Source organism: Haliotis cracherodii, unplaced genomic scaffold (assembly GCF_022045235.1).
Source record: "Haliotis cracherodii isolate W230 unplaced genomic scaffold, xgHalCrac1.p SCAF_1, whole genome shotgun sequence".
Classification (NCBI taxonomy): Eukaryota; Metazoa; Mollusca; class Gastropoda; order Lepetellida; family Haliotidae; genus Haliotis; species Haliotis cracherodii.
Genome location: NW_027266264.1, coordinates 25,417,829 through 25,433,127, shown reverse-complemented (window position 1 = coordinate 25,433,127; position 15,299 = coordinate 25,417,829). Strand labels below are relative to the sequence as shown.

The window sequence follows — 15,299 nt, the reverse complement described above, 5'->3', positions numbered from 1 at the left end:
GATATCTTCTTTATATACTTTACGTCACAAGAAGTAGTCTACCACTGGAATAAAAGCGGCTACTTAACCAACAGAACAATCGCGAATCATAGTAAAATGTTCTTGGATTTGATTACATCTTCAATGTCTGGAAGAAAGAGTCATACAGTGAAACACCGTTCCTCCGAACGCTGCAATTACGCTGCTAATATACCACTGGAACGGGGTGTTTTGCAAGTACCTGGGTCATCGTTTGTTAGTGATTCCTAAACACATGCTTATGATATAGTCGGAATCGGATGCTTATGATTTTGGAGAAGACATTGTCGTTTGTATTCACTTAGAAGTATCAAACAAGATTGTCCTCCAAGCGAGGGTTGAGACGCGGACTAGCGGTCCGTACATGATGTCTGCTGAATGGAAACAGGTAAGAAAAACAAGTTGATAAACGAAAACACAAGGTTTGTTTTAAACTGTTGTGTGCATATGTATATATTGAAAAAATATATTTTTCGAAGCTGTTTTCAATCCTTTAGTATCCGCAGTATGCATAACTTGATGTAAACGTCAAACAATGTGTATCGGATGGTCACAATGATGGTCGACGGCGTGGTATGTTGCTCATGCATTAAACCATTGCTTGACCCAGACTCGGTTACCTGGATATTGAGACTGGCGTAAAACAATACTCTCCAGATGCTAATGTGTATCAGGTATCGGGTATCAGGTATGGTCTTACGTTTGCACAACGTCATGGGATAATTAGGAGTACTAGAAGTAATTTTTTCAGAAAACTAAAACAAACTCTTTTAGTAAGAACCATTAATAGAATTTATTACAAAGAATACTGATTTACATCAATACATTGATCCTATCACAACAGACATGTGAACACTAGTTGGTATGCATATTTTATCATGGGCTGGTAGGGTGTATCCGAGTTTAAATAACACTTTATCCGGTAACTATTTCTTCAAGAGCATTCGTATATTTGGTCTGGGATATTGATTCCTTCCGGTAGTTCCATGTGTGTCACGTTCCGGTCAACCAACATCAACAAACACGTGACTCAAAGACAAATACTCTACTGTCTTTGCTTTCCTCGCCATTGGCATCAGGAACATTGATGTTTTGGGTAAGGCTAATTCCTCATCTGCCTCAAGAGCCTACATAGTTTCTTTGACATACTTTGAAACATTTTCGCGATCTTTCCAAACCTTATTGCACTCATATACGCGATGTTACAGTGTGTGGATGTGCCGTCCTAATGAACAACACTAGTTGCGCTGGTTTCCGTGAACCATGGTGTGTCTGTGCTAGATTCGAACTTAGTAAAATCAAGCGACAATGGTGAGGCAACGTGCTGCAACACGTTAGGGAAACCACCTGTATCTTTTCTTTTGTTTGTTTGTTGTTTAACCCCGCACTCAGCAGTATTCCAGCTATACGACGGCGGTCTGTAAATAATCGAGTCTTACCTGACAATCCAGTGATTGACATCATGAGCATGAACCCTCTTAAACAAAAGTGAGACAAGTATATGCTAATGTTTTCCGGTCATGAGTGAGTGAGTGAATATTGGTCTGCGACACAGTCAGCGATACGCCAGCTCTATCAAGGCGGCCTTACAAGTTTGGGCAAAGCAGGCAAGTGGTTGACAGCATGAGCAGCTTTCACCCTTGGGGTACGATGACACACAATCGGCCAGATTACACCCTGTAACCCCATCTCTATAATTGGGGGTAAGTATAGGGGATGTTTTCAGCCTCGAATCCCAACGGATTTTCCCTATCATGAGAATATGTTTGAGTGAGTGAATGTGGTTTAACGCCGCATGTCATAATATTCCAACAATATGACGGCGGAAGGAAACTGGAAAAAGACGTCATACACTGTACACACGTGGGGAATCAAAACCCCGGCCAGTGATGTGGGGAGTTTAGAAGGGCCTTGAATCGACTACACTTTCTCTTGTACCTCCATATGGTACCTCATCCGTGTGGATGGGTGAGTGAGTATGGTTTTACGCCGCTTTAAGCAATATTCCAGCAATATCACGGCGGGGGACACCAGAAATGGGCTTCACACATTGTACCCATGTCGGGAATCGAACCCGGGTCTTCGGCGTGACGAGCGAACGCTTCAACCACTAGGCTACCCGGCCGCCCCTCATCCGTGTGAACATAAAGTGCATATTACATAGGTGATATATGGAACCTGTTTGAGGGAACGTTTACATTGACACAGTCACGTGACAAAGGCAGCAGGCTCATATCTTGCACGTGCAAAAAGTGCACCTAGGAATAAAGTTTTTCAGCTGCTGCAACAGACTGTCAAGAAGTCGCCACAGTCAGTAGACTGCAAAGAGAAGGCATGTTTCCCGGAAATGGCGTCCCAAACCCTGGCATTCTTTCCCCACCCAGATTGCCAGTCACCCAACCCGAGGCTCGTGAACATACCCATTTACATACACGGATAGACCCACGATACCTTTCTGTAACAGTTGTCTCCCTTTTGGATATATGACATGAAGCCACCTGTAGACTGCTCCCACTGATGTACTTTAGGTTACCTCCTGAGTCACTGACGGGAAAAGTTTGTCCCGAGGCAGAGATGACTTCTCTGATCGAACAGAGATGCGCACACGAAATATGCCGACTGTGCCCGAGGGCTGCCGAGTGTCTTTGGTTTAATAGAAGCATAAAACTGGTGAAAGTCATTATACGACAAGTTGGTTTGTAGAAGCGGTTCTTGAGAGACACAGACATGAATCTTCAGGGATGTACATGGTCGTCGTGGATGTGGGTGATGTTGGTAGCGTTGGTGATGATGACACGGGCACAAGCAGCGCTGCCTGATTTCATGTTTGGATGGAGTGCAAAGGAGACACGAACACAGGTAACTCAACTTTCGGAGATCGCTTTTTCGCATACTGTTTTTACAGTTCTTGTAAGGACGTTGACGGACAACAGCATTTGTATAACTGATATTTATGAGGATCAACCTTCGTCAAGTTTCTTGTTTTTCTATGATTAAAAGCGACTACGCTTGACAATTGAATTATCGCTATTCACTGGCGTGATTCGGGTGGTGCGTTGTGATTTATTGTCGGATTGGAATACATATATTAAATGGTTTTACTTTATAAACAAAAGTTCATACATAACTCTTTCGGTTTGGCATGTGAACAGGATTTGTAAAGCTTCGACATGATATAAAAACAAACAATACAATAAGTAAGGAAGATCGTTTCAATAGTGTTTGGTCACCGCCCTTCGTGTAGCAGAGCGTGGATTCTTTTACAAAAAGGGAAAAATACAATATACACGACGACAACCAGGTTTACATGTAAGTTGTAACGATACAACGGGAACCTTTTTCAAACCTTTTTTTTAAAATTACCCCCTTTAAGATTGAAAACATTTATTATTTATAAGAACCTAAACCCCTAAATATGTATGTTGTAAAGTCAGCACAATTGTCATGGGCGTAATTAATTCATGTTTGTAGTTAACGGAATAATTAGAGAGATGTGCAAGGTGATACTACTTGGTACGTCATTTATTTAGAAGAGGTTGTTGATCATTGCTGTTTTACCACGAGCCGGTACTGAAATTATTAATCAGCTATCTTGATCTGTTTCTTGTTCAGTTGAATACTACGGAGGAGTAATTAACGCTTAGACATTAGTTCCAATGCGCTCCATATGTCAAGGATTCAATTCAATGATTGTGTCCTTAGAAATCCTAAATATCACCAGACAAAGTAAACTGCCGGACAAAAAAAGTATACACTTGTAAATTGTATTTGACCAACAATTACAAACGTTATCAAAAGGTTATTAGGCTGAAAACAGTCGCCGAAACCTAACTATGATACCCGTATCAAACACATCACCACCGAATAACCATTGTTTCAATTTAGCCACCAACAAAGATGGATGTAAATTTTCTTTGGCCCGCAGTTTATGTAATTATGTTCTTTGAACTATTCGTTGTTGCTCCATTAACGCATCCACCGACAATGCTGTTTGTTAATATCAATTTCTGTGTATGTTGCTTCTCTCTTTAACTGTCTATTTTGGGTGAATATATGCAGAAATACTACCTCCAGCAAAGAGCTATATAGTGAACGAACACTGGGGGCATTTGCACTCTTTCTTGTACCAAACCAGATATTCCAGAACAAAAGCCAGTCATCTCTATGCTGGCAGGAGTAGTATGTGTATATGACTAGTCTCGGGCTTCTTGACATTAGACATTGTATGTCAAAAACGCCGATAAACGCTATACAGTAAGTATTGGACAAAACATCCTTCATTGTGTTCGTTAACTTAAACATTTAAATGTTTGACATTTGATTAATATTATCATTGGGTCATACAATAACTGCTTAAAATTACCTTGAAGTCCATGGGCAAAGGTTTGCCTATTGATCCTATCATGCAATTACGCTTCACCTGCTTTGAGTGAAGCAAAGTTCAATGTAATTGTTCATTCATCATATATATAAAATGTGAATGCCAGAAAATAACCAGTCTCGATTATCTGCCGAAACAAATTCCATTGGGTGTAAAAGGCAAAATGATGGTGACAGTAACGTGGATCGGTGAAACTCACTGATGACACCGGGTGTTCGTGGTACCACCGCCACTCACACAAGTCCGAGTTCAATTAAATCTTTCAGTCGGAAATCTGTCTTTAGTCAGGCCATGTTAGGTTGCAAAATCGATGCTATCACTGTCTTCTAGTTGACATAATCGATCCAAGGACAGTTCAATATTAGTGAATGATTTGGCGTGTTGCGGGTGAAGAGGGTTTGTGTGTTTTAGGGGCTCATAAATATGTACACTCGAAATTAACAAGAAGCTGAAATAGGCTGATTCTTTCAACAAGAATTATTTGTAAGTGATGAAGACGAAAATAATTTGTACATCCTGCGTTAAGATTGTAATGCAGCAATTGTTTTTGTTCGGTTGTATTTGATTTATATAATTGAAGCTGTTATTATGTGAAAGCATGCATCGGGGGAAACCAAATCGGTGACATTGACTGCATGAAGCTGAACATGAGGAGGTCCCGTCACTGACTTACATGCTCGTTGCAGTTGATCGTAGATTTTAGAGTAGCTGGAGATCACTTTATTGAATAATTGTATTGTACGTTAATCATAACATTATCAAGTTTCATATACCAATTTTATTTAAAATGACATTATCAAGTTTCATATACCAATTATATTTAATAATGATATATCAAGTTTCATATACCAGTTTTATTTGATAATGACATTATCAAGTTTCATGTACCAATTTTATTTAATAATGACATTATCAAGTTTCATGTACCAATTTTATTTCCTTTCGGAAAGTTTCATTCGCAAATAACAATGATCACAGGCATAATTGTTATTCGGATCCCTGCGTATGGAAGTATATTTTGGCGCATCCAAGATCGGAACAAAAAATTGCTCCAGAAATAGCTCGAAAGAAATATAATGCTTCAGACAGTTGAAAAACAGAAATTGTCAGACACAAAATGTACTTTGTAGCAAGATGTTGTTTTTTAAAAAAACAATATGTCGACTCACAGTTTTTATTACATCCAATTTCTGTTGTTTTTCAGCTGTTCTGAAAACATATCAAGTCTCCATTGAAAATGGTGTGTGTGTGTGTGTGTGTGTGTCTGTGTGTCTGTGTGTCTGTGTCTGTGTCTGTCTGTGTCTGTGTCTGTGTGTGTTCGTGTCAGGACGTATGTTAGGTGACAGCCCTTCTGAGATACCGTGCCACAGTTTAACATGCATAACCCACCTAGACACAGTAGACTGACTCTTAGCCGACCGGTCCTTGTCTTATCATCTTAATGACAGGCATAGAAACAACAAGTACCATCTTTTGAACCCTGTTGATATAACGCGGCCAGTGATCAAACCATCGACCGTCCACTCTTCGTGCAGACGCTCGACACATTATGACCTCAGAGGTGGTCCAGTGTTAAAGGAAATTGTAAAGCAGGGAACAAAGAAGTCTTTTAACTCCAGCAGTACTCGGGGATCGTTGGTGACAATAAATACTACCAAACCTACTCAAAATACACGAAAGAAGACTGAATAGATAACAAGAAAAAATTGTTGCTGCCAACCTTATCTGGTCTTTGAGCGCATAGACATATATGATCGAAAAGTCGGAACAGACACGTCCTCGTTGCTGTCGCTATATGGTTGTTATGCTTTCGTAGCTTTTGTTTATTATTGATATTATTATATTACACATTTATATCCCGCACTTATCCAGGTACTAGTATCTGTTTATTCAGTTAATACAGTTTTTTTTGTTCCCCAACAAGTGGATTCGTGAAAATCCATGATCCTCCCAACTGAATCATTTAACACCCCGATAGTTCTTTGGTTTTCACAAAAACAAGTCCCGCTCACTAAGCATAAGTTAATGACTTAATATCATGCAGTTTGCAATCGCATGCGGGTTTTAAGGTATCAGCAAAACAAAGAATTGGAAGTATGACATCATGACTACTGTATTGCACTCATTGGAATTGGGTCTCAACCTATGTTTATCTCATTTTTACCAATGGCGTTTTATGACTTCTCAGAAAGTCGGATAAAACATTCAGGCCAGCGTCGTGTAAAATTCAATTTGCTTGCTGGTGTGAAGACAATCGGTTTCAGAACACAGAAAATCCCATCATTTTATCTTTTTACGGTAATCCCCACTAAGCTGTCTCTCTCGACATCAAAGAACAACATATTATTGATATCAATAAACACAAAATGGTGCATTTTGCTCCAGTTAAATACGCAGCAATATATTTAAAATAGGTAAATAAACTTTGGCATTAATAGGAATCCCTTCCTTCGTATGTCAGTTTGTGCAGAATTAAATGACATCTGAGTTTCACTTCTTCTTGAATGATCTGGCTGTGAGGAGAAAACTCCATATTTTTAAGGTTTTATAAGGCTTCTTGTTGAAACTTTCTGATTTGGAAATAATAGGTGATTCAGTTAGTTGAACTTTGAACGTTGAACTCTAGCTTGTATTAATCACAGCTTAATGATAGATATTCCAAAGTGCGCAGATTGTAGAAGATTATAACTTTGGTGAATCTCAGGAGACAGATAGGGTACAGATAGACCAGGGCCATAGTTGGATGGAATCGAGGATTCGAACCTAGGAAAATGAGCTCCTGGCACGACCAGAAGGACACACGTTGCACCTATGGGCCTCCTGTGATCCAGGATAAGTATTTAGCCTGGTGCTGACGTGTGCGATAATTTCTCTCACCACTTATTGCAAATGTTATTTGTATGAAGGTTGCAGTAAATTAGAATATATCTGAGAATGGTTTTAAGACTTACTTAATCAACAATACTGTATATAATTCTACAGAAATACAAAAGGAAACGTCCTTTGAGAGAAGGACAAAATAGCATACATTATGCCTGATAAAACTCGCATAGTCATGACATTTAACAATTATTTACATTTTCACATGTAAATAGCACAAACAATAATTTTATTCTTTTCATTTCAACTGCAACTGCGAAAAACATGTCGCCGAAAAGGATGTGCTGTCAAACGAGTGAACTCTCTCACTTATCTGCGAGATGTAAATTCCATCAAGGAGGAAATGTTTCAGCAATGTCATGTTACATAGCACGTGTTGGGACTGCCGGAGGACATTGACTTCAATGTCCTTCATGTCCTCTACAACTCTAGGCTTGTAGTCGCAATATCCGGAAACGCCTAATGTCAAAATGCACACACTCAACCTGACGCTCTCATGTCACAATCTGCCTACCTAAGACAGATCGAGGGAACCTAGTTCAATGTGGAGCGTGTCAGGACTCGGTCATAATGTTTGATAGTACAAGACAAAATATATCTTACAATAGGGAGTGATTTTGTTGTATGTATCACTACCCTGGCCATATCACGTCTGGGTGCAGGCATTGGCTTCTGTCGGTTGGTTTGTTGTTTAACGCCTCACTCAACAATATTACAGCTGTATTGCGGCGGTCTGTAAATAATTGAGCCTGGACCAGGCATTCCAGTGATGAATATCATGAGCATCGATCCACGGAATAGGAGTACAATGACATGCTTCAACGTCTTCATGCTGTCCCAAGTTTGGAAACGTAAAACAGCCTTGCATAGCTGAATGAAAACGTTTTCATGAAATATAATTGTATATTATACATTTTAAAAGTATAAAATGAAACGTCACATATAACTAATCTTAATTGATTCAAACAGCTTGCTTATTTTAAATTTGTGTTGTTGTTATTTAATTATTTATTTTACATGCATATATAGGCTCATTGCAGCGAAGTTTGTTTTGTACCAAAGACAACGTGGACCTTAAATAGTCAAATTTAAAAGAGAACATATAAAAAAGTCAAAATTAAAAGAGTTGCCACCATGTCCTTTTGCCTGTTCCATTCCAACCGTAAACGCAGTTTAACACAATGTAGCTGTTGGGATTGATGTATTGTTGATGTATTATGTATTGGAGCTTTGATAGAGTTGAAAGTATATTCAGTAATTCTCACCGAGCATTTTTGCTTCATAGTGATTGGCTAGTGTGTTCCATCTTTTGCATTGTTTTCGTTGTTTTCGAAGACAATCGTCGTAACATGGCGTCATAAAAGCGCTGTCACAAATAATTGAAGATGACGTCATCCACTGTATATGACGTCGCAAACGATATGATGTAACGTTGATCTAATAATAGGGAAACAGCTGATATTTCCACATAAGATGTTGCATTCCACTTTTTTCTAAATGTTCACTGAAAAAAGGGACTATGGGTGATAACATAAGGTGTGGTGACATTGGGTTTAACGTCGCGTCAAAGATTATTGCATGCACGCGCGTGTGTGGGGCTGCTTGTACTAGTCCGGACTGATGCCGATTTATAGTGCTAGAGATAGAGATAGTTTATAGAGATACCATGCCGCACTAAGACACAGGATACTGACCCCGAGCTGACCAGTCCTTCTTTTAGCCTCTTAATGCCGAGCGCCAGACAGGGTAAGAACAACAACCATATTTTTGGTATGACGCGGGCGGGCATCGAACCCCGGACCTTCCGCTCTCCAGGCGGACGCTCTACCACTAGACCAGGCGGTTTCTTGAACAGAGAACTTATAGAAAGGTTTTCGTTTTGATCCAACTGCCAACGATACGTTCAATCATTTCCGATTTGTTCAGTAAATATATGTATTAGCCCAAGACAATCGAATAATTAACAATTTGTACGAACTCTTTCGCTTTATTAACGTAATGTGATATGACGTCAGAGACTAAGGTGGGTATCATGTTGACCTGGTTGCTTATCGACACAGGTTTCAATATTGTCAACACTACTCATCCCTACACCAAATTATAAAGTTATTATGACATACAACAACAAAATCATATGTGTGTGATTTTGCAAACACATGTTGGGGTGCTTGTGTAATTCAATAATTTGCTTTTGTAAGTATCAGTTATGCTTGCTTATTTGCATAATATATATGTGTGAATGAGAATGTAACATTGCAACATTTTGACAATCGTAACGTCAGTATTAGAGTATATGCCCTTGGATGTGTGTTTCCATGTGAACACTTGACTTGCCTTTGCATGTGTTTATGCCATCGGTCGGGCAAGATGTGCGCACTTTTTCGTGAACACCTGGTATCATCTCTATTTGATACTGTTTCATCAACACAAGCTTATGATATAGTCGGAATCGTACAATGGACTCTGCTTTTAGTAGCGATTTCTTCAGATTCTGGAAATGGTTTTGTCGGTCCTATTCACTCTATTCATCTCTTTATATGAATATACAGTTCAATAAACATTATCATTAGCTGCTGGGCACGGAAAACCTCATGAAATGATTTATTTGTTTGTAAATAATATGCACGTTTTAATCAGAAAATAATCTTCAACCACTTTTATGAGTATCCCTTAGATTTGAATACATATTATCCCTCCATCTTTATACATTCGTAAATAGTATCTGTGGCGCCATTGTGATCTCAAGATATAGTTGCCAATAACTTTCCCACACACACACGCCTTCTCATACGCAATGTTTGTAGCCGTCACGTGTGCATGTCCCACGATTTATATTGTGATTAAATGATAGTATAGCTATATAGTTCAAGGGTTGTAATGTCATTTTCCAAAGAGTGCATTAACGTTAGTCATATAGATATGATCAATTGCACTATGATTTAGTTTCTCCAGCGCGAAGATTTAGCTTTCTTACATTCTTTATCATCATAACGTAGTTTTCGTTCTATGGATTTGTTTACATGACTCTTTTTGATGGATTTTCTTTGTACGACGTTTCACAGCTACTTCTTGCTCCTTCTTTAGCTGAATGCTTTGTAAGTGCATAAGGTGAATGCTTAGTAAGTGCTTAGAGTGCATAAGGTGAATGCTTATTAAGTGCTTAGAGTGCATAAGGTGAATGCTTAGTAAGTGCTTAGAGTGCATAAGGTGAATGCTTAGTAAGTGCATAGAGTGCATAATATGGATGCTTAATATGTGCATAGAGTGCATAAGGTGAATGCTTAGTAACTGCATAGAATGCATAAGGTGAATGCTTAATAAGTGCATTGAGTGCATAAGGTGAATGCTTAATAAGTGCATCGAGTGCATAATGTGAATACTTAATAAGTGCATAGAGTGCATAAGGTGAATGCCTAATAAGTGCATAGAGTGCATAAGGTGAATGCTTAATAAGTGTATAGAGTGCATTAGGTGAATGCTTAATAAGTGCATCGAGTGCATAATGTGAATACTTAATAAGTGCATAGAGTGCATAAGGTGAATGCTTAATAAGTACATTGAGTGTACAAGATGAATGCTTAGTACGAGCATGGACTGCATAAGGTGAATGCTTAATGAGTGCATAAGGCGAATGTTTAATAAGTGTATAGAGCGCATAAGATGAATGCTTGGTACGAGCATGTACTGCATAAGGTGAATGCTTAATGAGTGCATAAGGTGAATGCTTAATAAGTGCATAGAGTGAATAAGCATTCACCTGCTGAAGGAGCAAGAAGTAGCTCTGAAACATCGTACAAAGAATAGAAGAAGTTGCTATCCATGAAAAAGGTGCCATGTGCCCATGTTCTCCCAACTTCTAAATGCATGTCGAAGACTTCAATGAATGTGTTAACCATACATTAGTTTCTTCATCCTGATGAGTTTGTTACTCATATGTAACACTCTTTGTCACCATGTACTTCAGTGAAATTCTGCATCATTATACTACATATTTGCTACAATCTTTATTGCCCCAATGTATATTTTATAAACTATTTTTAAAAGTGCCCTTTAGATTTGAATAAATATTATCCCTCCATCTTTGTGTAGCCGTAAATCTTATCTGTGGCGCCACTGTGCTTTTGTGGTGTAGTTGCTAATAGCTTTCCCACACACACTCCGCCCACGCCATCGCTTACGTCATGGTTGATGCCCTCACGTGTGCATATCGAACGAATATATTTTTGGGGGGAATGGGATTAATTAAAAGTAAAACTAAATATTCCAATCAGTTGTTATGATATTTTACAAATAGTGCAGTGACGATAGTGATTCAGATATCATCCTTTTCACCATAATTTAGTTTCTTCAGCGCGAAGTTTTCGTTTTCTTACTTTCATCATTAGTAGTGTTCGTTCAATGAATCTGGTCACCATAATTCTTCATCCCGAGCTGTTCGTTATGTAACATTCTTTATCATTAGGGTAAAGTTTTGTTAAATTCTATATCAATGTAATACACATTTGCTACAATATTTATTATCCAAACGGAGATTTGTTTTCAATCTGACAGTCATTAAAGACATAATGTTGAGATGATATATAGCTCAAAATGTTGTGACAGTGTTTTATTAACACCCGTTGGCATCATCCTTCAAGACATCGTGTACAATCCATTGAAGAAAGCAGTAGCCCTGAGGCCCTGTGGCCCTGACACAAGCACTTCTACAGTGACTGACTGCCAGAAAGCCTATACATTTACATATCGCTTGTGGTAACAGTAGAACTATTGAAGTGAGTCATAATATTTTTTATTATCAATTTCTTGACATTTGCCTGAGGATTTCCAGAGATAATTCCACGAAGTAACCGTTGTATGGAGTTACAGATATCAGTGATTTGCAAACTGAGGAAGGAAAACACATGAACGTGAAACTATTGTCTCGAAATGTTGTACCCCAGTTATGTTCCAGACACTCTTGCATTCTCCCTATTTGAATATGTTGAAAAATCTCTCCTTTGATTTAAACATTTCAAACGAAATGTGGCTCCATAAGCTTTAAATACATTATAAATGTCACCAAGTTTTTGTTTTATTTTATTATACTAGCTGGGAGAAATATAAGGTTCTTTATTTCAGAGTTACAGGAGTTTTAATTGGAAGAATAGTTCCGATACGACTTTCTCTTTGACAGCAGTATGTATGTGACTGACATCAGCTACCCTAGTAGTCTACATCTATAGTAGCTACATCTATAGCTACATGGCCCACAGCATCAGCATAATACATTTCCTGCAACATATATCAATACATCTTTATATCAGCGTTACGTTTACCTCTGAATATACTTTAAAGTGGCTCTCACTTAAATTTTAGACAACAGCGTGTGGAAGTGAGCGTCCATTAGAAGCACAACCCGGGACTGACCACTTATGTCCTGTCATTGTATAAGGCTACGTAAAGAAATGGATGATTGTGTATACCAGTATAGGGTTACCTAACACAGCGTTTCATTGACAAGACTCACTCCATCTGATATTGAACACCCTCAAGACAATCTCACAAACCATCTTCATCACAAATTATTATCGTCGTGTCATCACAGGGTGCACTTTGTCCGCATAATAACAGATAGCCGTAAGGAAATGAGTCCACGCACAAAGACCATATTTTCAATGGGCACCTTCGCCGTTCTCCCACTAACAGGCTTGGCTTAATTATTTACGGCGATTATGAAATATCCTCTATTGAGTAGGTGGATGTTGCCATTAGCATAGCATGTAATGACAGCCTTGGGGAGACACTGAGTCGTGTTGGAATGTCTCGAGCATTCTTCGTGTATTGCATGTTCCAGGTGTAATCTGTATTTCTCCATTTTCCAAGGGTACTGTGTCGAGGTTTAGCAAGTTACTAGCCAAATAGTCCTACATCTGTGACGTCCCGAGGTCCGTTAATGTATAGCAAGTGCCTAATGGGTGAATCAAATCCAATTATTTTTATTTGTACTATAACAACAATACTTTAAACATTAAATGATCTTTATTTTCAAAAGTGGACAACATCAGTAACGATTTCTAGGATCCCACTTTCAATTCAAGTATAAGTCTCACGTATGTGTGTGTGTGTGTGTGTGTGTGTGTGTGTGTGTGTGTGTGTGTGTGTGTGTGTGTGTGTGTGTGTGTGTGTGTGTGATCAGTGACGATTTCTAGGATTCCACTTCCAATTCCTGTATAAGTCGCATGAGTGTGTGTTCGTGTGTGTGTTTGAGTGTGTGTGAAAAATAGAGTGTATTCATTTTCTATTGCCATAAGCAAGTTTACATGTAGTTTTCGTAAAATTATTATCGTAACTGACGACATGTGGGAAGGAATAGAGAACAGTGGATCTGCAAAATAGCTATGTTAAGATGGAAAACGAGTATCATTTTCTCTCTGTGCTATAAATACCTTACTTTCGTCGTACATATATCGTTTAATACTGCGATGTAACGCTCACTGTGTGTAATATATGTTATGGTGGCCACAGACTGTAACCGCCACGCAATCTGTCTAAATATGTCCAACATGCAATATTCTACAGAATATTCAATCATGTATGCCAATCACCACCATTGAAATGTAGTTTTATTGCGTATGGCCTTCGGTAAAAGCAAAAAACTATTTGAAATCGTTCAATTCAAAATGTGTTTTGAAATGTTGGATTTGAACGATTTATACTTTCAAGAACGTCTGGCTGCTTTGTTGATGATGTTTATGAAGACATTATATGTGATGCTGTAAAGCAAGAGGAAGTAACATATAGGCATTGCGTCATTAAGATGGGGCTAAATTCCAAATCCAGAGCATGTCATTGATCCCAATTGCGTGGATCGATGCCCATGGTGTTAATCACTGGATTGTCTGGTCCAGACTCGATTATTTACAGACCGCCATCGTATAGCTGGAATATTGCTGAGTGCGGCGTTAAATAACAAACAAGGACAAAGCCAAATCAAGAACAAATTCAGTCAATACAATAACTTTACTTGACCCCCGAGAGAATTTCGGATTAGAATAGGTCCCCAGCAGCCTGTGCTGGTCGTGTAAGGAGACCAAATGGATCGGATAGTTAGGCACGGTGACTTGGTTATCGATGCTCACAATATCGATCACACGATTGTCTGATTCAGATTCGATTGTTGACAGGTGGCCGTCATATAGATGGAATATTGCTATTCTATTTGTGGCATTGACCAACAAGCACAGCTTTACTTTAAGAGCATGTATATAGCATAGGTGTGATGTGCTTCGGACAAATGTTCCTCGAATCCCGGTTCGCCCCGATTATGTTTCTAGTTTTGTCAGCACGCGTGCTTGTGGGTTTCACCGACGTGGTAAACGTCTAAGACCTGCATCACTTGGGGCTTTCCTCCCGCATTAAGCTGACACGCCGTGATATGACTGGAATAATGTTAAAAGCGGCGTTAACCCCAACACACTCACTCACATATGTTCCAGGTATCTTCAGCAACTATTTATATAGTTTCTCTACGTGTATCTTACAATGACCTACTTAAAGTATTTAAATACGAATAAAAAATGTTTTAATCTGGGCGATGAAGAGGGTTCACTTCTCAAACCGTTACCTCCAAGAATGAAAGACAAATAGGTAATTATAAAAGAAATGCGGGATATACAGACATCGCTTCGGTAGGGCAGGTCATGCTAACTATTTTGGCGAACAATTGATGTCACTGCTTTTCGGTGATCCATTCATAAAATAATTTATTTTCATTGCTATTTTGCTTTTTGCCCCCAATGGAATATGTTTTGACAGATAATCAGGAATGTTTTTTTTGTGGCGCTGGCGTTTTATATTGATATTAGAATCGAACACTACTCGTGATAATCGGAGTCGAGTATCCGGGGACACCATACGATCTATGTATCATGTCATGAGGTAGCCTGTTAAAAATGCATGTCTTTTTGCAGATATCTGTTTGTCTTGAAGATATCTGTTTTTTTGTGATTTGGATTTCTCCAATTTTACAGCTCATTTGCCA

General features: G+C 38.7%; 1 protein-coding gene across 1 annotated transcript in view; it reads left to right on the top strand.

Annotated features, from left to right (window-relative positions):
• The first annotated feature begins 2,745 nt into the window (after positions 1–2,745).
• LOC139462413 (zinc metalloproteinase nas-36-like) overlaps positions 2,746–15,299 on the top strand; it is a 32,483-nt gene continuing 19,929 nt past the window's right edge. Inside the window, exon 1 of the mRNA XM_071244116.1 lies at positions 2,746–2,877. Within this exon, the coding sequence (XP_071100217.1) occupies positions 2,746–2,877 (132 nt within the window). The remainder of the gene's footprint in view (positions 2,878–15,299) is intronic.